Source organism: Sander vitreus, chromosome 16 (genome assembly GCF_031162955.1).
Source record: "Sander vitreus isolate 19-12246 chromosome 16, sanVit1, whole genome shotgun sequence".
NCBI lineage: Eukaryota > Metazoa > Chordata > Actinopteri > Perciformes > Percidae > Sander > Sander vitreus.
In genome coordinates, this window is record NC_135870.1 from 15797604 (window position 1) to 15823248 (window position 25645).

Here is a 25645-nt window from a genome sequence, read left to right on the forward strand (position 1 = left end):
TTCATTACTTCAGTCTGCTGATTGTGTGTGCACATGTGCGCAGATCAGCAGATCTCAGCAGAAGGAGACACACAATGTCACACACTCTTCCTGCTCTGATCTCCTGACTAAAACTATCTCATGACAGTCTGCAGCATCTCAGCAACACACATCTGCCTTTCAAACACCCATACAAGCCTGCTGGTACACATAGCAACAATTGTAAAGCTCTAAACACCTTTTTGCCATTTTGCCCTAAACTGCTTGTACTGTTACATTCTGACACAACTGTGTTTTCACTTGACATGAAGTTGCACCAAATAATGGCAGTTTTTGCCAGAATTTTGTTAGTGGTTAACTGTTTGATCATTGTTTACTACTAGCAACAAATAATGCTATTATTCCTAAAATTCCTAAAATTTGTAGCAGGTCAACTATGAGGAGAAAAGAACAAAAACATGTAAATGCAGTAATATATTGCTTTCTGCAAATGTTTGTATTTCCAGTGCGTTTCAGTTAAACATTTCATCTATATAAAGCGCCAGTGGTGAACTAACGTTATACTCTGATACTCAGCACCAGCATGAAATGCAGCCACAATGCAGTTTGTGTTTTAAAAATTATTTGGAGACATTTCACGTTCTCTGAAAAATGTAAAAAGTAATTCAGGGAAATGTAAGAATTCACCAGACAGACACGGCAGGTTGGAGGAGTGGAGATTAAATGTAATCACAGCAGTTCATCACATAACAAGCACTGAAATGTATTCCATATACTGACACAAAAAAAGTATAGGTATTTAACAATGGAGCATTCCTTTTTATATTCATTCATAATTCATTTATAATTCATTGATTTGCACATCTATTACGTTTCTGTTTCCCCTGCAGAGTAAATGTCCTATTGATGCCGTAGACAGCTCAGGAAAGGCTGCTGTCCATCACGCTGGTAAGTGTCTCACAGTCCTAGAGTTAATTGATTAAAAGTGCTCTTATCCAAGACTAGTCTGCTTAGACAAGGACGTGGGAAAATGTCTTGTTAGATTAAGTTTAAGCTCTGAGTTTATTTGGATGAAATCCTCTACCATATTTGGAATTGAGATTAAATGTGATTTCAGCTAGTTTGTTTCCATCAAAAGTTCCCATAATACTCTTGCAGGTTTTTATTCAAACCATAAACACTGTGTGAGAGTGATGGTGAGATTCTCACAGACCTCATCATTATTTCATGAAGCTGCCATTACATATCTCTAAAAATAATGTTTTTCAACATTGTCTGCCTTCAGAGAGTATGGCTTATCTCTTTTGAGCTTTTTTTCAGTTTGTTACAATGCTGATGTTAGTTGACATGCATTGTTTAGGTAAATTATTGGAGGTGTTATGTGCTTTTATGAAAAAGGAAAGTAGACTGTCTAATCATTTTAAATTAATTTGGTCTTTTGGAAATCAGAGGAGATGAAGCACATACATTCCTCGCTCATTTTGATCTTAAATAACTGATGTAGACCACACTGCTGTCTTCTTGTCATGACTGACTTTCTGTTTTATTTTATCCTCAGCTGCCAGCGGGAACATCCAGACCATTCAACTGCTGTGTGAACTCAAAAGTCCCATCAACCTAAAGGATGCAGTAAGTACTTTTTATTATAACTTCCTCTGTCTTTCTTTCCCAGATTTATTTTTCCTTGCAGGATAGTAAGGGGGCTCTGAAACAGGATGAATACCAGAGAAATGCTACATTCAATTTCATTCATATCGCTTTCTACTGTGTTATTTCCAGAGAGGAATGTGTTCAGGGAAGGTTGATCACTCTTTGTACGCTTTGGATGTTCTTTAAGATTTACCTGTCTATTGGTGCTGTGTGTGCAACAGGATCTCCCTGTTTAGTTTGGTCTGTGTCCCTGCCTTTTAAGTTTGTTAAGAGAGCAGACTGCAGTTGTCTCTCACAGCTGTACATCTACAATATGAAGGATCCTCATTAATTGACATTTCCTCTTGTTTGTCCTTCTCTGTTTAAAGATTGACTAATATTGTACACTATTGTGTGTATGAATGTGTGTGAGGTAGGGGGTCAGTCTACTGTGGGAACTCTGCTCTCAAGCCGCAGACATGTGGTCTCCATTGCAGTGACGCTCCATGCCTGTGGTTTTACCCAACTGGGGTGTGTGAGCATATTTTGTGTGTGTGTGTGTTAGAAAAAGAGAACAAGTGAGAGAAAAAGTGAGAAAAAGAGAGAATGTGTTGCTTAGTTATTTCTAATTCAAATGTATAACCGGGTCATGCTCGTTTAAGCCTCTGACAACTTGTCAGAGGCTTTTGTTGTGGCTTTTGAAACTGGTTCACACTCCCACTTTGTACCGCTGTCTGGCTGTAAGGATTTTAAGGCTGAAGTATAGTGTTTCTGAAATCCAGTTACAATTAGAGCAGGCCCAACAAGTTTTTTTTTTTTCCCTGCGGCATTTCATGTGGTCTTCAAGCATTTCTTCCTAATCAATCCAAAAGTTGTTTTTGTAGCTAAAAGACGATGATTTAGTGCTGTTTCCTCTTGAAAGGAAGACAAAATGTGAACATTTATTTTTCCAGCTATAAACATCTGGACATTTGTGTGTTGAGATGTGAGCAACTCTTTCTGCTGTTAGCAGACATATAGACTGAGAACCACAAAGTCCTCTGGAACATATTGCTGTTTCTTTGCTGAGCAGAACATGCCAGCTTGTTAGCCTCAGGCATGCATCATGGCTGTAACAAATATCTATACCTGATCTATATTTGACTTAAATAAACACACAGCAAGATATAGAAAGGAACAGAGGAACATCTGCCAGGTCTCACATATGTCAGACAAGGAATGTTTATAGAAAATCAAGTAAATGTAAACTTAAATTCTGCTCAGAGAGAGTACTATGTAGTGTAAAAGCTTCCTTATGTTTTAAGTTGGAAAGAAATATATTTCTCAGTTACTTAAAATCAGCTCAGCTTTGACGCAATTCACAGCCTGGTCATTGTTTGGCATCGATGTGTTTAGTTTGAATGTCTCAAAGAGTCTGGGAAGACTGCAAAAGGGACAATTTGGAATACACGATTCTATTTTCTTCAAACCAGGTGAGAGTCGTGTATCTGGTAATATACAGACAATACAGAGTATAGCCCGATATCGATATTTGAGAGTTTAAAAAAATCCCATAACGATATGTATGCCGATTAGTAATTTCCGTTTAATATACAGTATTTAAACAACATAAGTATGTTCATATCTGCATTAAGCTAATATCAGCCTGGGCAATGTGTCTGTCTAGCTCTACTACAGACTGTTGAATTAAGTATTGCAAAATGACATAATTGAAAGTCCTGAAAATAACAACAACAATAACAATTTACAATTTACTGCTGACACTAATCAAAATGTTAGCCATCATCTTAGCTCAGCAGTTCATGTCATACAGGGCTCAGGAAGACCATCGTAATAAAAGTTAAGCTCTGTGGGAGTGTTGATTTTATCGGTTTATTCATGTTAAACACAGTTTGCAGTGTGCTGTGGTCTGATTGGGAATCATATAAGAGTTCTACATGACAAAATAAATGACAGCATGCATGTGTATTCTAGGCAGTATGGTAAAAAAGTTAAATGGGCATGAATCAGTTGTAGGCTGGTCCAGTGGACATCCACATGTCAGGCTTGGTGAGTGATTCATTACCTTACCTAGCACTGAAATACAAATTTAGTGGTATTCAGATGTACAACCTGGGAGTGAGGACCTTGTACAGAGTTGCATGACAGGATAGGAAAGAAGAACAAAAACAATTCTGTCACACAACATTGTAAATATTTCAGAGTATTTTAACCTCATTAGGCCTCTAAAATGAATTCACTGAAACGATCTGATCACATTTTGTTTCAACAATTAACAGCTAACTGACATAATAATGTGAAGAAAGGTCACAACAAATAGACATTATTTTTATAGGGTTGCATGCTAATGAGTTGAGAACCAGTGTTTTTTTAGTATCGTAATCCTCATTCAGCAGCACATTAAGTGATAGAGCTAGCACGATCACTTTCATTTCCACTCTCCTGTCATTTTTAATGAATAAGAGGTGGTATGAAAACAATGCAGTGCGTCACATGTTATACTAATTGATAACCTTGTGAAATATTCATTCACAAGGCTGTTAAACACAGACATGTACTTTTGTGTACAGTATCTATGTCTACATAGCAACCACCACAGAGAGTTGAACATATGATGATTCTTCTTTCTGAAAATTCAACACTGGTCTCTTTTGTTTATCACAAGTTACCGTTTTAAAGCCAATTGGTGTTGTTGGTGTCCCATTAGGAGTGTGTCAAGCTTTAAACAAGGACATGTTTGTTTGTGTGTGTTTGCTTTGATTGACAGGCCTCTCAAATGATCACACTTTGCTGTGATGGCTGCTGCTCTACGTCAGCTCTGCCCAGTCTTACCGTTTACAGTTTCCCAAATTTGGTATTCTGGCTTTAAACTGACAAGATGGCAGCAAGTTGTGAACACAACTCGAATAACAAAGTGTGGACAAACGTTTATACACCTGTGCTCTCACATTCATCCACACAGACGGACACGGAATCTATTCCCACGAGAAGACATTTTTCTGTCTTTTAGATTCCAGAGAAGAAACAGTTCAGTAGAAACACAGACTGAGCATAGCAGACACAGGCCTGTTAAGGTCTTCAGCAGAGCTTAGAAGAACCCACAACATAGATTTTGTTCTCTGTGGTGTGTGGAAGCAGCAGCCTTGTAATATAAAACACAAAGCTATGCTGACACAGTTTACGGTTTCTTGACATTCTTTTGCTCCAGTTGGACATTACTTTGGATTTTTTTCTCCCCTTAGTTTCACTCACACAATATAAATGACCCGTGGAGATGTCTATTCATACGGTTTAATGCTGAGTTTCTTATCTGTTGTACTAATGTCATCTTAGTGGAGATGATGTTCTGGCCTTCCAGGCTGTACACCGCCCTCCACAAGCCCAGCCAATCAAACGTTTAGGTTCGATTTAGGTCATAGATGGTTAGGTTAAATGTCAGGCTTGGGATTGCGATCTGTCAACCATGGTAAAAAATGTGGGATTATGTCGCATGAAATACTGCCTCAGTTGCCCAACTCAAGGCAATAAACTCTGAGTCAGCCCATTCATTTAGAACTGTACTGTAAATATGTCATTTCGGTGATTTTTCCAAAATCTACTCGTCTCTAGAAACTATATCAACATTGGCTTTTCTGTTTCTCTGCTGGGAAATTCATTTAGGAGACATCCACTCCTTTTTCACATGGATCTGAGATTTCTCTCACCACACAGACACTAACTATACTTCATGTCCAGGCCCACGTCCTGATGTCATGAGATAAGTTATGTAGGTGTGTTCTGTTGGTTTGTGGGACCTCCATAGTATGATTTTAGTCCTATATCTAATGTTATAATGTCTGTTTGTTCCAAAGGACGGACTCACCCCTTTGCTGTTGTCAGCCAAACACGCTCATGCTGAGGTGTGCTGCACTTTGCTGGACTGCGGTGCTGAAATCAACACTTGTGACAACAGCGGCAGGTTAGGGTACACACAGTCAAGTCCACACACAGAAAATCCAGATATGATGTGTAACAGTAGTGATGTCTGATTAGACACTTGTGTTTTTGGATGATGGATAGATGTTGCATTGGTGATCAATATTTGTTCTACTCTGTGTTGCAGGACAGCCTTGATGCTGGCCAGCGAGTCTAACGCTGTTTCTGTTGTCGAAGTCTTGGTTCAGCGAGGAGCTGATCTGTCAGCTGTCGATTTACAAGGCCATGATGTTGTACACTATGTCAAGCTATTGGGCAACTCTGAGGTCAAAACTGCTCTCACTGCTGCACTGAACAGACAACAGGTTGCAGGTAAGAGTTATGCAAAGTCTCTCTCTCTCTCTCTCTCTCTCTCTCTCTCTCTCTCTCTCTCACACACTCTATTGCCTCTGTGTGGCAGAGATTTGTACTGCTCTGGTTTCGACACAAAGTCAACACTGCCATCTGGAGGAGTTCTCTCATAAATGCTCAGAGCAAGCTTCTCTAATTGAATGCAATGTCACCTCTAGTAGAGACATTTAAAATATCTAAAGAGTAAGCTCTATTATCAATTCTATTTGATTTTTTTTTTTTGTGTCAATTTTTGATGTTCTTCCTTTTTTCCTTTGACAGATACAAAGTCTCCTAGAAGTCCTCAGGTAACACCACAGTCTGTGTTTTTCAATAGAGACAGAGCCCATTTAAGCCCCGCCTCCACCGGAGGAGAAAACAACTCTGCTCTCTATTGACTTGTATTGCGTTAAGGTGCCTCCTTATCAATGCCGTCTGCTAGTAAACAACAGAAAAATGTCTGAAAGCTGCTGTGTGGTGATATGCACTACCAAAAAATGAAAAGAACCCAATAACTTAACTGAACTGAAAAACTGAGGTTTTATTTAGACAAGTGGATACAGACGTGAGGAATCAGCAGACTTTGGGATCCTGACACTAACCTAACGTTATGCCCAATGTTATGTTTATTTTTAAGGCTTACTATATATCTGTAAGTTAAGCTAAAGTATTAGTACACAGTATGGAACAAGTGTTACAGTGGAATGTGGTTAAATCACAGTCCTTCCAGAAAAATGCTGTTTGAGTTTTTTTGTGATTATTGCGGGCAAAAATCCTTGATTATGCGGCACGTTTTCTTAAAAAATGCGATGGAATATGCAGGATATTTATTCAATTTTATGCGATGAAATTGCGGGAACTTGCAAAAACTGCGGTTTCATCATGGCTTCATCGCGGGGGTTTGCAGCTTTTCGATGATGTTCACGTCGCGTAATTACGTCACTTCATAACGTTCCCATGGCAATAGGGGAAAATGGCTGATCTTGTGTGAAGTAAACACAACATTTTTCAACTTTCTGCTAAGATATATAAGATAAGAAAAATATAAGATTTTTTGCAACGAAAATGCGGGGATTATGAAATCATGCAAGCCCGCATATTTTGCGCAGAAATCGGCAATTTATGCGCGCGAAAGTGCGGCGTATTTGAAAAAATGCAGCCCCCGCATAAAAATGCGGACTGTGGCTGATTATGCATTGAATTATGCGATTGCATAATCGCGGTTTTCTGGAGGGACTGAAATCAGAAAGCTGTAGTATTATTTTTGCAAGTGCCTTAGCTTGCTAATACATAGCTAACATTAGCTTACTAACAGCTAACTTGTCCTCTGGTAGACATAGGTTGCTAAAATAATCAGGTACTTTCATTAGCGTTTCAGCCATTAGTTGTGCAGGTAATGGCGCAGATTGTTTTCCCCTCCGGTGGTGCGATACACTCTGTGTCTATACTTTTCTCTGGAAGTCCTTACAAACAGGCTATTAAAGTTACTAAAACACCTGAACTTACAACTAATCAACTATTAATAGTGAGTCTTAATAGTAAGTCTAAATACATTTTTAGTACCACATAGTGAGGAAGAGGAGAAGCCAAATTATGTCTAATTTTCTAACTACAACTCATGGGTTGTAGTTTAGTATCAGCGTTTCTTATGTGTTGATATTAAATTTCATTAGCTTGTAAAAAAAATATTTAGAAGCTATTTTTGGAAAACAAAACCTAAGTCTTACTGTAGCCTTCATTGATTGACCCTACTCCTACTAACCAGCACTGAATCACTCCTTTCTTTTTCTCTTTCCGTTGCCTTTTTTCTCCTCTATCTCTTTTGCTGGCTCCTCAGCATGATCAAGTAGCTAAACTAAGTGATGAACGGATCACAACTCCCAAAAAACGAAAAGCACCTCCACCTCCTATTAGCCCACTGCAGGTAAATGCACGTGTCTCTTTGTATCTGTCTGCTTGTATCAGTATGCCACTCTTTATATTAATGCATGTCTGCAGTATATTCATAAAATGAGTAGTCAGACCTGTATGTGTCTGTTAACATAATACCAGTTATATTATTGTTCTTTCCGTCAGTCAGTCTCTCATTAGTTTATGGTTGCCAAAGTATTTCACTCATGTAGTATGTTCATTTAATTTGTGTACTAATCTGCCTTTTGTTTTGCAGGGGTTAGGATTTAAAAATGTACTTAATACAAACATCTAGGGCACTTAATTGTTATAGCAGTACATTAGCATTTTGTCCCTGGGGTTTCTGTACAAACAGATTATAAAGATACTGCACTCATTGTTTTTAAAGCTGCACACAAACAAATCTCAACTTTTTTTCAACCAAGTCATGATAACGTTTTATGAGGAGAACAAATCCAAAAACCAATCAACTTCACCCTTCTATAGAGCTCTGGACCCTCTTCTCCTTCAGTCCTTACCTCTGCTGGAACCCCAGGATCCAACAAAAGTGACACTCCCAAAAGATTCATCTACAAGGTAATATAAAGCATATCCTTTAAAACAACAATGTGCCTTCTTCAGGGCTTAAAATAGTCTTATTTATTAAAATAAAAAGTTAAATACATGTACAAATATTTTATTATATAATTATGTAAGGGATAATGTAGCGAGGCGGTCATTATTGCGAATTATTGCTTTTGGGGACAGGGTGATGCAGGACTTGAATTAGGGTCCTGCATCACCCTGTCGGGATTCTGATTTGCAATAATGACCGGCTCGCTCCTAATTATCCCGCGTATTACACGGCTTATAACACGGCTACTTATACAGAGGTTACCAGCTGGTAACACCTCCCGGTCGGGACGGTTAACTTTACTGCTGATGAGCACGGCTCTCCAGCGGAAGCCAGGTCGCCCCGGTGACTGAGCTAAACATAGAGCTAACTAATGCTCTGTTAGCAATCGCTTTTTTTCCCTCTCTCTCACTTTGTGATTCGCTGATCAGCTCCGTATGAGCACAAATATTTATTTTAAAAAACGATTTTATTGATTCAAAAATAGTCCACCAGAGTCTATTATTAGAACTCCATCCATTTCTGTTATACAGAAATAACAGACTGTGGATGCTGGGATTGACCAATCAGAATCAAGTATTTAACAAGGCCGTGTAATCAATAAAAATATTCAATAAGCCCCAAACCTGCAGCAAATGCCTTTGACCCTGTATCAATGGTAATAGGAAGGAGACCCACAGGATCCATAGAAAAAATACAGCATATTATGTAGCAACTTCAACTTATATATTAAAAGGTTCACAAGACCAATTAAAAGGTGTAAATACACAATTAGGTATAGTACATTTATAATTAGGTTAAATCTCAAACAGACGATCAATGTGACATCAAATACGCAACATTCTTAAAATTCAACTCCAGAGAGAGACATTTTGTACATAACTAACTCATGATTTATGATCCGTAGCATCTCATGTGCGAATAAGCTAAATTTTTGCCTTCAACCTCCATACCCTTTTCCCTCTGTTTTCCTCCTTCTCACACCTTTACTCTTTCTTCTCCTTGTCAATCATTTGCTCTTCTCCCCTCCCACATCTCTGTCCCGCCACGCCTCCTTTTTCTCATTTCAAAGGAGGATGAGTTGGTTAGAGGAACGACACTGAGAGAGGAGGTCGAGAAGCTCCATGAGGAGAGAAACATGTTGCTGGAGACAATCGAAGACCTGAAGCAGGCGGTAGAGCAGACGGCGACTGGTCCTGAACTGGATACAAAGGTGACTTTGACTAAGCAACACTATAGTGACTGGATTTATATTACAGATGAGCAGATTTGAAAACAGATGTGGTGACTCGAGCAGTCTAAGTAAATAACGTCAGACTTTTAGCTTGAAAAGTAGGGCATTAAAATACAGTGTAGAGGACAGCACATGCATTGAGTATAATTACTGGTGTATAAACATTGTAAATGAATCTTCTACCCAATCCAACTAAAATATCTTCCTATTTGGATGAAGAGAATTCAAAAACATTTTACGCTAGACATAGATGGATATTTTGACATGGTGGCTAGTTTGATTCATTTTTAGCTTTTTTCTTCGTATCACAAGTTTCCTAAAAGTCTTTCTGGTTGTTAAAATCTTAAGTGTAATACTATACTCTGACAAAAGACAGGTGTGTATTGCTGAACCTTTTCACCTTGGGCATTCTTGAAGGAGGTCTAACCAAAGCTTTAGACGTGTCATAACTCGTTTTGTTTTTCAAGTAGGTAGCTTGTGGTCCTTAACGTTGCTTTTCTGTCTCTGTGTGCCCCTGCATGTAAATGTATGTTTGTGTGTGTGTATGTATGTGTTGACAGGTCGAGCACAGTTTTACAGCATCTGCAGCTCTGGTTTCTGCTCTTCAAGCCAAGATTAACACTCTGACTTTGGAGAATCAGCAACTTGCAAGCAAACTCAAGGTATGCAAACCCATTCCTTCACGGTCCTAAGGTTAACCATAAACCAATGAATGAACATACTCAAGGTAAGGGCAGCACACTGTATATAAGCAACTGCTGCACAGTCTTCATGTGAGACACAAATAACCTAAACTATAGCAAAGAAAAATAATATATAACAAGGCAATGCACAAATAGTGTTGATATTATACAACAATACCAATGATAACAAATTAAAATAGTCCATTAAAGTAATATTTTAAGGAAAATACAAGTACAATTGGTACATATTTCCAAGTCTGTCTTAAATAAAACAATACTCACATTTCCATGTGTACATTTAAAGACTTACTGGTCACTGTAATCATCCCTAATGTCCATGCTGGCTTTTAAGAGATCTTCCTCTAATGATATTCCAATATTGGAGTAATGGGGGACAAAATCCACAGTCCTTCCTCTGTGCAAAAGGAAAAATAAGAGTTTAAAAGATGACCAAAGATAACAGAAGTCTGAGTTATGTAGTCAAATCAACAGGTTATCTTCCAAAGTTACTGTGATTCACTCTTTATTTTCTTGATTACTCGCCTATAAAATGTCTGAAAATAGTGAAAAAAAAGTAATTTCCCACAACCCAAAGTGATCTATTTGGATGCATTTAGATCTAGAGCTTATTTTATTCAACTGACAGTACAAAACCCAAAGATATTACGTTTACTATTATATGACAGTAATTTTTGCTTAAAAAATGAAAATAGTTGCAGACTAATTTACTGTCAATCGATTAACTATGACCTAAATCTATGACCTTAATCTAAACTATTAATTCATTTAAAAAAATATAAAAATGAGAAATAACATAAAATCAGAAACTTGAATATATCATCAACATACTCAAAAACTCACTAACGAAATGGACGTATATGTGTAATTAGTGATTTCACAGAACTTCAAATGAATTAATCCTAACCCATCATAAAAGTACCGGAAATAATATACATTTCAAGTTGTCCTCCCTTTCCCATTTCAGTTTTATATGCAGTAAATTCCTTTTTCTTTATATTAGTGCTGCAGTGATTAATCGATTTGTTGATCGACAGAAAATTGGTTGGCACCTATTTTGATAATCGGTTAATAATTTAAGTCATTCTTGAGAACTGCGGTCCTTGGTCTTGGTCCCCTTCATCTAATGACAGACTTTAGTCACAAGGTTTTAGCTGATTTGCTTTGTTAGTGAGATTTTTATGTTTCAATCCCTCACCTCACAGAAACATCCGTCCCTTCAAGGAAATGAGGACCTAAAGGACACCAGTCGCCCAAACAGCATGGCCTCCAACTCCTCCTTCCACTCCACCCAGGATGAGTTTGATTCACTGCCACAAGTGGAAAGGGAAGACGGTTCAGGCGGAGTTTCTGTCAGACGGGAGGAAGAAGAGGGTGAAGGAGGGAGAGGAGGGAGCAAAGAGGAGATCAGACTGTTGCGACAGGCGCTAGAGAGCGTTCAAGTGAAACTGCTGGAAACCAGGAAGGAAAACCGCTCGCTTCAGGCCCAGCTGAAACCTGAGCGAGGCCGAGAAAGAGAGGAGGTCGAAAGCGTGGATGAGAAAGGAAGAGAGGAAGAGTTGATGGAGAGTCTCGCGGAGCTTCAGGCAAAGCTGACAGACACTCAGGAGAGATACCACCAAACTGTGGAGGAGGTGGAGGAGCTGAGGGTGCAGATGGGCAGAGGAGGATGTGAGCTGATGGAGAAACAGGAGGTCCAGAAACGTACATCAACACTTGAACATGAAGTGAACCAGCTGAGGGCCCTGCTCATCCAATCAGACTCTGAGCAGGAAAAAGCAGCTGAAAGAATCAGACAGCTGGAGGGGGCGCTGAGTGAGGTGGAGGTGGAAAGACGGTGCGTAAAGGAGAAGGAACAGAAGACTGCACAGATTGAGGAGCTGTACAACGAGGCACAAGAGGAGATTAGGATGCTCCAGGTGAAAATGGGTCTTTTTTTCTCTCTGAACTTCTGTATGACTGGAAGGGCAACTTCAACAATTTTACACATCAAAGCCTGTTTACATATCTCAGGGAAGTACGACTGCATCTAGAGGGAGCTGCACAAACTCTCATAAATTGACTCAAGTGATGTCACTGGCCTGGCTTTTAAAGGGAATGGGAGATGACACCGATGGGTTTATTGCATGTTACGCCCAAAACACACCTATGATTAATTAGGACACTAAGTACAACCCTTTTGAATCATGCGCCTGGCGCACAGACCCTTTTTTCCGCCGTTAAACTAGCAAAAGTGGATTTGTACACACCCTAAACGCACCTGCGCCAGGCGCTTCACGCCATGCGCTTAGATCGTTAAAATAGTAACTACAAGTTTAAAAAATGAAAGCTATCTGGATGTGTGGAGTTAGAAAGAAGTGAGCTTAACCAGATCTCATCTCTGCTTAAAGCTAGTGGCTCGAGGCTACGTTAGCCACTACTAACACAACACACCTAAATCTCTGACTGAACGGTCGACGATCGAGTTGCATTGTGGGTAATGTACACTAAATCGGTAGGGAACTCTTTGAAGATACAGAAGAGCACAGGTGAAACTGTTTCAACCTCGACTTTTCCATTTTCATTATCTTTCAATTATTCTTTTTATTCTACTTACTGTGCAGGGCTTACTTCTTGAGGTCAGTGACATGTTTCATACATTTCCTCTTTAATTTGTCCCTTCTTGTTGTTTAGGAGGCTCTGAGGGGCACAGTGCCAGTTGAAGCTGCAGCCAAAGACTTTGAAGAAATGAAAGCTGAGCTAAACGAGGTAACTGCTGGGCTGCAGCGCCGCTTGCTGGAACTCTCACACTCCTACAGTGAAACCAAGAGTCAGCTAAGTGCTGCACAGAAACAGCTGGCTGAGAGCAGTGCAGCCTCATCTCCCTCCTCAGAACAGCAGCAGGTCCAGGTGCTGAGCAGCACGGTGGAGGAGCTGCAGACGTTGCTAGCTGAGACAGAAAAGAAGCACTCGGCTGCTCAAGAGGAGATTTCACTGCTGAGGCAGGAGGCAGAAGCTCAGGCACAGGGCTCTGTGACCCTCGCCGACCACACACAGGTGATGTCATCTCTGGGAAATGCCATCAAAGAGTTGGAAAGCCAGTCAGAGGCCCTAAAAGAGCAGCTACACCAGAAAATCTTGCAAGTGGAGGCCCTTCAGAACAGGTGAGGAAGAAAACTGTGATGTCACATGCGGTTGATAGATCATCTTTTTTGCTTTTACTAGAGACTACAGCAATTAGAATAGCACTGGAGGGTTGTAAATAAGTACACTTGTTTATGTACAATCATGAGTTACCTGTACTTTGAGTATTTCCAATTGATGCTACTTTATACTTCTACTCTACTACATTTGAGGCAAATAATTTACTTTTTACTCCATAACTTGTTTACAATCCAGTGTATGGGGCTACAAGGTGATTGATCTGAAGATTGGTTCTCCTATTGTAGTGATATTGTAGGCTGATAAAGTTGACCCTGCATCACAACTTGATGGTCACTAGTAAAACTACTTTGGCAGCTTTAATAGTTGTCTTGTCTGCTAGAAAAAAATGTACTTCAATACTAGTTGTCACCACATGGTTCTTGTGTCTATTTCACGAAAAGGCTGACAGCAGAGAAAGATGTCACCCCAGATGGTTCAGTCTCTCGCGTGGAGCATGAGACCACACGAGATCAACTGGAGGGTGAGGTGAACCGCCTGACGCAGCTCCTCCAGGGGGCCCTCAGGAAGCAGGATGAGATGGCTCTGGAGGCTGCTGATGCATGGCAGAAGGTGAGAAGAAAGAGGAGCCTCAGATGTCCACAGAGGAGGACTGTTAATTATCTCTCCTGATATAATTTTGAACCATGCATTTCTCACAACATACCTATCAACACTCGTATCCATCCTTCAGGCACGGGAGAATCGTGCAGAGTGGGAGGCCCTGCAGGAGCTGGTGATGTCGAGGGAGAAGGAGAACCAGACGCTGACCACCAGGCTGGCTGAGTCCCAGGATGCTGTGTGTCAGCTCAAACAGCTGGTGGAGAACCACGTTGCCTCAGAGAGAGAGAAGAACAAGAGGGTCAGTAATAACCTGGTAGCCACTGTAGAAGTACCATCACTATTGCAGTACTTTACACTTTAGCAGTGTCTGTCCAACTCTGTACTGCTAGAAACATGATTTAGAAATTGGTCGTGCTATACTTTCAAGTCAAACTAAACTTGAGACTAATCAGGGCTCTGTTTTTTCCTGTTATCATACTGTTTCATCAGACATAGAAATAATCTCTTTAAAGTTCATTGTTTCATTAACTGCATGTTTTATGTTTTTTCCTCTCAGATAGATGACCTGTCACGGGAGGTGGGGAAGCTGAAAGATGCCTTAAACAGCCTATCACAGCTCTCCTATAGCTCTGGTTCTCCCTCTAAGAGACAGCAGCAAAGCCAGCAGCTGGAGACGATGCAGCAACAAATCAAACAACTACAGTACCAGCTAGCTGTAAGATTTGGTCAACATATTTTTTTAAATAGAACAAATGAGCGTATTGTACTTAGAATGTAAAGTGCATTTACCTCATGTCTTCTTTGTAGGAGTCGAAGAAGCAGCACCATGAGATAGTGTCAGTCTACAGGATGCACCTCCTCTATGCTGTCCAGGTAAATCGATCCATTAGTTTGCCGAAAGCAAACAAGTTTTCAACTCAAATTGTAAAGGGTTCACCTGAATGATGAAGACATATATTGTTCTCACTTACCAGTTGTGTTATCTAGCCATGCAAATAGTTTGGGTTTTATTTGCCAAGGTTTTGGAATCAATTTTCTGTCTCCATGCGTCAGCAGAAATCTCAGATGGCCTTTTTAAAATCTGGACAAATCAACCATGTATTGAACTGGCCCTTTAAATCCCATAGTAATTTGGGTTTCACATACTGTGTATTTATTTTAGTTAGTTTACTAAAGCGGTGCCGTGTGCCTTTAGGGTCAGATGGACGAGGATGTCCAGAAAGCCTTGAAGCAGATCCTGATGATGTGCAAGATGCCAAGCCAAGCCAAGGAAGCCTGCTAAGACCCACTGGGCCTGGTTTCCCAAAAGCATGTTGTGAACGAAAATGGGAAGTGAACTGCTGCTGTCACCAGTCACCACACGTCCTTTCGTCTGAATTCACACGTTGCATATGCTATGTGCCAACACATAGTGCCTCTGGATAAACCTTGAGTATTTGTTAATGAGGAACAGGTTTACAATCAAGTTCATTGCCTTTGCTAATGTCATGTTGTCACTTTGATCTAAAGGTCATCAATCTTATTATGGAAAATGTTTTTGGGAAACCTCAGCCCAGCATACAGATACTGTACATCAGCCAACAAATGAATGAGTGTACGAAGTGGTTCCAGCCAAACGTATAATCTCAGAATGTGCATGTTAAAACTAAACTGTCAATGTGCAGTAACCTTAAATCACATGCAGTTGAACAAGCGTGAAATGCAAACATATATGTACTCTGACATAAACATACATGTGCGCACCAATCTGAAAACAGTGAGTTTGATGTGGTTGGTTTCTGTTACAATGTGTGCTTAGAGAAATAGACTTAGTTGGCACTGCTGTTGCAAGTATCTTTTTTATGATACAGCAGTGCTAGTATTATTTTACATGTTGTCTAAAGGTTTCATGGTTGTCAACAGTTTCCTGTTACAATCTAAATTATTTGTGCCCTCTTAACAATGCATGTGACTTTGCTCAACGCCAGCCCAAAAATCACATAGAAATGTTTTTGTGGTCGCACTTCTATGAAGAAAAAGCTCAATACTGTTTGTATTGCTATTTTGCTGTTAGCACAAACATTTATAAAAAATGTATTTTACTGAATTGTATTACCATGCCATGTTTTCTAAAATACTGTACTTTATTGAAGAGGTTCGATAGCTGTATTTTTGATGGCCTTGTTTTGTGTCCGTTTTGTGTGAACGAAATTTCTTTTTCCTTGAGTATAACGCATTATTTGGTCTAGTGACACCTGAATTAGTTCATTTTCCTCATTTAACATAGAAGGGGTTGAATATGATGTTTACTGTAATACAAAAAAACAAACATTTCAATTGTAACAAATGCCCAACAGTATGGGCTCAGAGTTATGAGGTAAGATTTGTAGTTCTTACATTTCCTATTAGTCTTACACTTTAGGTCTTTTGTTAAGCAGTTTCTAACTTGAAAAGCAAAATGTGTTGTCTGAAAGCAAACGGTTGAGTCTGCTGTTATGTGCCTGTAATCACAGTATTTTTCAGGCTCTGCAGTACTTTAAACTGCGAATTACCATCAACATCAGTAATTCTCAGTTGTAGATGCCAATTTCACCAGGCTTCCTTGTACTTATTATTTATTTACATTTACCAGAAATATTTTTTTCTGTCTTTCTATTTGTGATGCTCCCATCTTTAGTGTTTCTTTGTAGGTACGGCTATACACTGTACAGTATACATTTCAAATTTTTTGAATGTGTCTTCTAGAGGCTTCTGAACTGTTTTCACATCACACTCCTTTGCGTTAGTACTGTACTTAGAGCCATACGCACTTGGATATCACCCTTCTTCTAAACAGTGTTTCAGATTTTTTGAGAACACACCCAACACTAACGCTGTTAAACTTTTGTCACATTCATTTGTATATGACTGACTGAAGCTCCCTCCCTTGTCAAACACTCAGGAATGTTTTTTACTGAACTGATTTACACCTGACTAAGATTTATTAGAACCTGAGTAGTCTGGCCTAACAGATGTACATTGCTAGGATAAAGCCTGAAGTCCCTCCCCTCTCGCTATCTCCGCTATTGCCAACAAGCCAGAGCGTTATTCCCCCTATCCCAGAATAGACGGGCAGTGTATCTAGACCATACTCCAGCACTGACACAGCGCTGTAGAGATAGGTCTGGCAATGTGACACTAGAGCTTTTTAGGGCTGCTCGATTATGAAAAAAAAAAAAATCCTAATCACAGTTATTTTGGTCAATATTGAAATAACAATATTTAACACAATTACTCATTGACTTTTGGAAAGATGATGGAATTATTGAACTTAAAAAAAACAGTGGAAAAAGTTAAACAAATCCACAGTGAAAACACCTAGAACTGTGAAATTTCTTTAATACTTTTCCCATTTGAACATTTTTGTTTTCATTCAGAACACAAGACAAAATAAGAGTTTACTTCCAAAACCTAATGTGCAAAATAATCTTTTTTTCTCGATTATTCGGTTTTTGTGATCATTAGGAGCCAAAATCTTAATCACGATTAAAATAATTGCACAGCCCTTGAACTTTTGCTTTATTTCATAGGTTGTAGAATATCAAACAACCTCTCCCTCTTTTTCCCTCTAGGCCTTGACTGAAATGTTTTGTAACAAGAAAAGGAAGAAACAACTCTTCTGTTGGTTGTTTATTCACTGTTTTGTAGTGACATGAAAAAATGCTTGTTTGCCAGCTGCTTTGTTGCCCAGATTAATACATTTTCAAGATACTGTACAATCATGTGTCTGTTTTGTTTCGCATGTCATAACGTGCAAACGTGACCTCATGATTATCACAAGGTAACGTTAGTTAATTTGAAACCTTTATAGCATTTTAGCATAAACTGGAAAGTGATTTAAATTAATTTTTAGTTTTTGTGTCATGCATACAACTACAGTACACCAAGCATACATACAAGCCACCACAGATTAATATAAACCGGATTCAGAATGCCACATACATTTTCAAACAACACAACACTGCCTTCCTTTGCAAGCTTTTGAAACAAAGTTGGCCAATTTAAAGCATCAAAACTAAGTAACCATTACACACTTACATATTACAGGGTTTTGACACTAAATTTTAAATGCATGTCCTGCACACAAAAATGGGACACACTTATCCCAAATCACACAGCTCACACAATCTATTTTCCTCCTGAATATTTTTTTATTCTGCCACACTCAATGACCACAGAAACAACACCAGTTCTCAACTGGACAACTATAAAGACCTTTAGCATCTAGATAAACAAGCGAGATACAACAAATGATTCAAGGCTTTACGTCAGAAGGAGATTGTTATAGGCCCATTGCATGTTTGGTTTCATTACCTTTCCTAGCACAGACAGAAGGTGTTCCTCTGTTAGCCTAAAATGGGCCACAATGTTTCTTTGTTTATTAGTCAATTTGGATTTATCTAAACATACTTGTGGCAAGTGTTTGGCGATACATGACCACTAGATGGTAGCCTTGGCCAAAATTGGATCCCTTATCTCTCCCCACTCACACTTTACAGATGGGTGACAAATTATAGGGAAAAAAAGCTGAATAAATGACATGAAATGGTTTTGAGTATGGAAATGATGTAAATAGGGCTTTCACAGTCACAAGCTATCAACCTAATTGAACTCCTTTGAGATCAGATGCATTGTTTATCTTCCTGTTGGGTTAGGCACATCATCATCCATGTCAACACTCTGTCCTCCCTCAATGTCCACTCAGCTTTGGCTCTCAGAAGTCCTGCCAGCCCGACTCTGGGTAATTCATCTGCCGTTCTGTTTCCTCTAACCGATGGCACAACCACTTCGTTTCCTGACCTGGCCCTGTGTTCTGCCCGCTGGGAAAAAACACACAGACGCATATGCACGCAAGAAACTACTCACATTCTCTCTCACACACACACACACACACACACACACACCTCTGCCCTTACACGACAACTTCCTGTCAATCTTGCTTTCCCACACGTTCTGGCCTCAGGCCTCGGGGGTTAGTGGAGAGAGATCTAGTGCTGTGATCCTAATCCAGCTAGGACCCATATTTGTCTGTGAGTGACAGGATAAACCCTGCTTGGCTAAACTGAAATATTCAATTTGACTTTACTTAATGAGAATGTTTAAAGATGGGACTGCTTTATAATCATTTCCGTTGCTTATTAACTAAAGTTAAATTGTCCTTTTTGTGTTTTCCTGTCTAATATCTTTTAATGGCTTCAAAGTTAGATTTAAAAAGAAAAAAAATCACACAATGTCACATATGTTCTTTATCTGCTTGTTCCAATAAAAGCAGAAATAAAACAATTAGCCAATTAACCGATTATTGATAGACAGAAAACTAATCATCTAAAACTTGATAATTAATTCATCGTTTAAAATATTTTCAAGCCAAAATGAAAAGAAATCTCTCCGGTAGTAAATTGAATTGGGTCAGAGAAACAAGTAATTTGACTAAGTTACCTTTGGCTTTGGTAAAATGTCAGAACACTTTTTAACATTTTAAAAATAAAATTAGTAATTGATTTACTGAGAAAACTGCTGCCCTACTTCAAAGCAATATTGTCTTGATTTGAATATTCTAAACCAGATGTTGTGATGAAGGTATTATTACATCCAATCGAGAAGTATAAATATCTTGCACGTAATTTGACATTTCTCTGTAATCTAAGACGATGTTTCTTATGTTTGCACACTTGCTGATCTGGACTAGAATTTAAAATAGAGCCTTTGTAATGATGACTCTTGTCTGGCTATCACCAGACCAAGCTCAATCTTTTAAGATTGAGCTTGGTCTGGGGAGGCGTGATCAACGGGCATAGTTCAAGTGACTCTGTAAGCAATTGGATAGTCCTTCAACCAATCAGACCAACAATCCGGGTGACGTAGCAGCGACAGCGGCATCAATGGGTTGCTGCGCTTTGGTGGCCGCCATGTTGAATGTAAACAAGAAGATGCTTTCCGTCGCTTCCCTATCGTCATCGTGTTAAACCCGCCAATAGTGCGCCAGGTGGATAAGCCAGTTTGTGATTGGTCCCCGCAGATTTGTAACGGAAGCAGGATAGAAAAATGTACAGGTTTACCCAGTCTAGATGACTCGCCCTTGAGACAGTGAAGTTCAAGGGGGTCAATAGATTTAGCCCATAGAACGCCAAAAGACAGCGAAGGATGAGGGGACCCAGAAAGGAATCCTGAGGAACCCCAGAGCACAGATAAGGTATTTTATGACACTTTCCATAAAAAGGAAAAAGAAAGACAGCTTATAATATATCAATACAAAAAAGTAAGTGAATTGATTCAGAATGATTCTATGTAGGGAATAAATAGTTCAGAAATGAAGAGTGGAGAGTTGTAGACAATGTTAAGAAGTCATAACAGAAGGTTAAAGCCCAGGAGAGGAAGACTGCGACCTGTCGAGCGCCAGTGTGACGTCACGGGAGCGCTGTAACTGTTATACTTGCGCGTGGTGGTAGTGACACTAGTTGCAGTCTTCTCCTGAACAGAGGTGGAGCTAATGAGGAAAGGCTACCGATCTTGCTATTTCTAAGGACTAGAAGAAGAAGAAAAAGGTAAACAATGGCAGAACTGGCAGCAGCATTGACGTCAATGCTTCGATTTGATTCCATGACCTACTTCGTCAGATCAAGACTTTCATTCACCATAAAATAACTCATCTTAACTCAGTAAGTTTACAATAGAGACTTGCAGTCACTCAGATTCCTGGCATCCGGTTACCCTCAAGTTCGTTCATGCTTCCTGTTTCCGCTTTGTCGCGCGCTGCTGAAAAAAATAGAGTGGTGCACGCCCTCTGGACGCGCACTCAAAATCTTGGCGCGCCAGCGAGATCTACGTCATTTTGACATCACATTGGCACGCGCCAGCTTGGCTGCGGTGACTGTAAAACGGCCTTAAGGAAATGAGAAGAGGTTGTGGCCAAGAGAATAAACATGGAGAAGAGGGACAAGTGTATATGTTGAATCACTGGAAGGATGACTAATCTGCCACTACTCCTCTGAAGTGGCACACAAACCTGTATAAGCTGCCAAAAACATGAGAGAAACAGGAAGAGGAAGTTGCTGATGAAGAGTTGACTTTTCTAGTTGAAAACTTGACTCACTAGAGATTTAGCATTCAGCAATAAAGTAGTGCAGTTTCAGCTGCCAAGTTGCCACTTTTAGAACATTTTTTTATTCAGCAGTTTATTCTGTGTATCTCCTACCAATCAAGGTTTGTGGGCTTAGTAAATATTGTTGAATGGCTTTTCACTCATGTGCGTCATAGGCCGTATGCTTGGTCTCAGTGTGCAAGCCTGCGTTATCTGCTCAAGTGTTGGTACTTGTATCTGCCAGTATGTGTTGTTTCTGCTGTTGCTTTAACGAAGTATTTCCTAATAATTTGGATGCTATTTAAGACATCTTGACATCCTTTAACTAAGTATGACACAGAAATAGTTATTAACGCACATTGTTACTGTTGTAACTATTGTTACAAGTTGTGAGACAAAGCTGACGTATAACCAGCTGCTGCAACCTACATGTAAAGCCTTCAAAGCTGAGAAGTTCCTCTGCCTGGTTACAACCTTCGACATGTCTGGGCTGCAGCTGAACTCTGCTCAGCGACAGATCAAACTGTGGTTAGTTGTACCTACAATAAAATGTAGTATGAAAAAAGACTAAACCTAATCCTTTCTGAGTTTTATGTACTTTTGGTCTGGTGCTGGATTTCTGAAGAATTGGACTAGACTGCACAGAGCCCTGACCTCAACCCCATCAGACAACTTAGGGGTGAATTCAAACATTGACTGCGAGCCAGGCATAGGCGGTGCTAGGTGGGGCTGTAGCCCCATCAAGAAATTACCAGATGTTTAACATAAAAAAAAATCCTTGTTGATTTCCTTAAGCCGGCTGCAGTTTCCCCGATTCACCAGTTGTTCCAGTCCAATAGAGCACCGCCTACAGAGCCAGGCCTCACTGTCCAACATCAGTGGCTGATATCACAATCTTGCGGGAAAGCCTTTCTGGAAAAGTGGAGGCTGTTATAGCAGCACACATTGTAGAATCAGTTATTCAACAAACACATAAGTGCGTAATCTGCAGGTGTCCACATATTTTACGCCATGTAGTGAAGCTCATGGTTAAGGTTATCAACTGGAGACCAAACCTCAATTTACCAATGAATGTGAAGCATAAAATTCGCTTCAATTTAATGAAATACTGGCAGTTTATCAAACACTGGGAATATAAATACCTGAATCTCTTGCAAATACCTTCATAGGGCAGCGTGCAGAACTATCTACTCATTTCCACTACACATCCACATACAGTAGAGCTGGCCCAGGCCTTTTCAGTACACTCATTTTCTACATAAACAATACTTATGTGAGTCTATATCTACAAGAGATTATTTGTTTGTTGTTTGTTGATCTGCAGTTTAAAATAATTGTATTGTGACATTTAACTGTGCTAACTGCCTCTTAGCAATGCTGGGGACAATTGGCTTTTGGCATCAAGGCTCCTATAAACAGGGGGAGGTTCTGGTATGTCAGTAATCTCTGTCATGATAACTACTTGCGTGGTTGCAGTCATGTTGTCATCAGGGAACCTTTAAGTGTCACTGATCCGCGGCTCTCTCCTTGGCAGAACATTGTGTGTTTACATATGTATTTTTATGGGAGGTCTGACGGTAATGAACACTGTGGAAGTGGTGGAACGAAACCGAGAAATAAAACAAGTTTGACACATTTCCAGATTCACATTTTCGTTTTAGGTAACTATTTTTCAGCAACTGTCATCACATTACAGCCTTCACCTAATCTCTCACTCCACCTATCTCTCTTTCCCCTTCACTCTCTTTTTCTCCTTCTTTCCTCCTCCACTTTCTTTTCATCTCTCCCTTCTGCTGCACATCTCTATGGTTTGTCAATACTGTTAACATGCTTACGTTCCATCTAAATCGACCACATTTTGTTGTCATATAATTAACTGATGTTTGCAACATGTTGTTGATGTGTTCAACCATCAAGCCGTCCAATGTTCTCAGTTTGTCTAATGCAGGCTTGCCTGGAAACAAGACCCTGTAGTAGACGAATGGAGGGGCGTAAGAGACGCATGCAGCTTAATTGCTGCAAGATGTAACCTCGCCTGCAGCCTACTGTGGCCCACAAACACACTCGTACACATTCACGCACATGAAAGCTTGCACATACACACATTTTAAAAAAAGCACGCAAACACACAATCAATTATGTGTACACATAGTATATGCAGTAAAGAAAACACAAACCCCTTTAAGTGTTTAAATTACAACATGGCGGGATTTGTTGCGCCACGTCACAGGCCCAAACTTCATAGTCACATTTTTTGTTTGTTTGCTGGCGAAAAACAAGGTTTAAATTCTACTACAAGGCTATCCTTTGATGGAGAACATTCAAAAGTCCTTCTCTCTGAAGCAAACCAAATGGAATCAAAACAAATTGAAATAATTCAAAAAATCTACGGTTTTCGTTTCCTTAAGGCATTTTAAGACGGTCTTTGAACCAAAGTCTAATGGATAAAAGATGATATTAATGCAAAGATGCTTTTGAGTAATCTACATTTGGCTCTTGGTAGAATCCCATGAAGCGTTACTGAATAGAAATGATGAGAGGGATCAGAGAGTAGAGAGACAGACAGGAGAGAAGCTCTGACCTGATTTGGTCTCACACAGAGGAGCTGAAGCCACAAAGGGAGCTCCTTTGAATGAAACCATTATAATATAATATTTCTAGGATTGCTGAAGCCATATACTGTATACGAACATTTAATGCAGTCAGAAACGATAAAGAATCTGTGACCAGTACACAAGCCCATAGAGAATCAATTGGAAAAGTTGGAATAGGTGACTGTAACAGCACGCTGGAACATGTCCTACGGGAAAACGTAGACTTTGACTCAACTTCAGCGAAAGATCACAAAATAATTCACAATATTCAGTCTCATCTTGATTGTCGCTCCGGGCAGCACATCAGGATGACATCACAGATTACAGCCTCGGTTCTCTGGTTTCTCGCTATTCGGTTCCCCTAAATAAGAGATTTGATGGTGCTACGCCGTGATGATGGCAGATGTGATTTTTTTTAAATTGATTGGTATTCCCCTGCAGCCACTACACCATCTCTGGGCACCGCTGGTGCATTCTCTGACATCACTGAGCTGACGGCAGAAACCCAGGTCACTGAGATACAGTTACACACAGATAGAGATACAACTGTGGAAGACTACAACACAGCGGACCACAGAGAGGTTCACCAGCAAAGTCCTGCACATAAACACTGCAAGTGGTTTATTGTGAATAGCAGTAAGAGTCACGGTTATGATCATATAATTACAAATAGTAAGATGCAGGACGTTTCTGTCTGTCCGTGTTGATTTAGGACGGAGGGAAGTTGCAATAAGAATTTAAAGACAAGTGTTTACATATTTTTCCTCGTGTTCATAAACATCATTTAGTGCAGCAACAGTTTCATGATCTACTGACTTCTGTCTTCAGTGTCTACAAACCTCCAATTGTTGCATGCGTATTGTTGATATTTAATAATACATGATCATGTGCTGCATCCCAGATCAGAAGGGCTCTTTTCCTCTGTCTAGATGTGGGATAGTTGGATGAGATCCCTGATCTGAGAGAGTTTTGGCTACAGATCCAAACCCCAGAGATGTTTATTTCTGCATCTGATTTTGCACAGATTGATTGCAGCAATATTGTCTGGAGGTGGGGTAATAGCAGTGGGCAGAACAAGGCCTTTGATTTTGTTGTTTGTGTTTTACATTATGGCATCTTACAAATATGTTAATAGTTATGTCAACTTATTTGTGTCCCAGGGCACCTACACTTTACTTTGTAAACCAATCATATAAGACATCTAATTATATGATCACTTGTATATTGTAAGAAATGTGTGCATGTAAACATTTGGCAGGGAGCCATGAAACAAACAAATCTGGAAGGGAAGATGTTTTGTACCGTGTGTTAATATAGATCATATGAAAGAAGTCAGGAAAACATCTTTATTTGACTATTTATTATTAAAGTTGGATAATAATGTCTTTCCCAAGAGTCCCTCTTATTCCAAACAGACTTTGTGAGTTTTCATATATCACTGAAGTGTATACCTGCTCACTGGAACAGTGGAGACCCTGTGATTTAATTACCCTGCCCTGTGCCGCTGTTCCCACTGTAGGCCAGGCTTCCCAGTTTCAGTCCCTCACGTTCACTCCGGCCTTCCCACATCAGGTTCTGATGAGCATAACTGGAAACACGTGCTCCACGCTGGCTCCCCCGACAGATGGGACAATATCATATTATTAATGACAGAAAGAGAGAGACAGAGGGAGAGCGAGAGAGAAGTGGGGAAGGAAAATCCTCCCTCCTCAAAGGCTTTTTGGTCTTAAATAGCTCAACACTGAGCTGCCGTCGCTTCTGAGGAAGTTATTATAGGAAGGCAGCATGTCTGTGTTTGCATATGGAATATCCTCTCAATCTAACTCAATACTCAGC

At 39.8% G+C, this 25645-nt stretch overlaps 1 protein-coding gene across 2 annotated transcripts in view; it reads left to right on the top strand.

Moving 5' to 3' along the window:
- rai14 (retinoic acid induced 14) overlaps nt 1-17639 on the top strand; it is a 44179-nt gene extending 26540 nt beyond the window's left edge. Inside the window, exons 6-21 of one of the 2 annotated variants that reach the window (XM_078271117.1) lie at nt 870-927; nt 1538-1608; nt 5460-5566; nt 5711-5895; nt 6196-6221; nt 7751-7837; nt 8311-8400; nt 9510-9650; nt 10232-10333; nt 11578-12291; nt 13046-13515; nt 13957-14125; nt 14247-14414; nt 14673-14831; nt 14924-14989; nt 15312-17639. In XM_078271117.1, the coding sequence (XP_078127243.1) occupies nt 870-927; nt 1538-1608; nt 5460-5566; nt 5711-5895; nt 6196-6221; nt 7751-7837; nt 8311-8400; nt 9510-9650; nt 10232-10333; nt 11578-12291; nt 13046-13515; nt 13957-14125; nt 14247-14414; nt 14673-14831; nt 14924-14989; nt 15312-15398 (2700 nt within the window). In that variant the 3' untranslated portion in view covers nt 15399-17639. The remainder of the gene's footprint in view (nt 1-869; nt 928-1537; nt 1609-5459; nt 5567-5710; nt 5896-6195; nt 6222-7750; nt 7838-8310; nt 8401-9509; nt 9651-10231; nt 10334-11577; nt 12292-13045; nt 13516-13956; nt 14126-14246; nt 14415-14672; nt 14832-14923; nt 14990-15311) is intronic. The other variant, XM_078271118.1, reaches the window with a different exon arrangement.
- The last annotated feature ends 8006 nt before the right edge of the window (nt 17640-25645 follow it).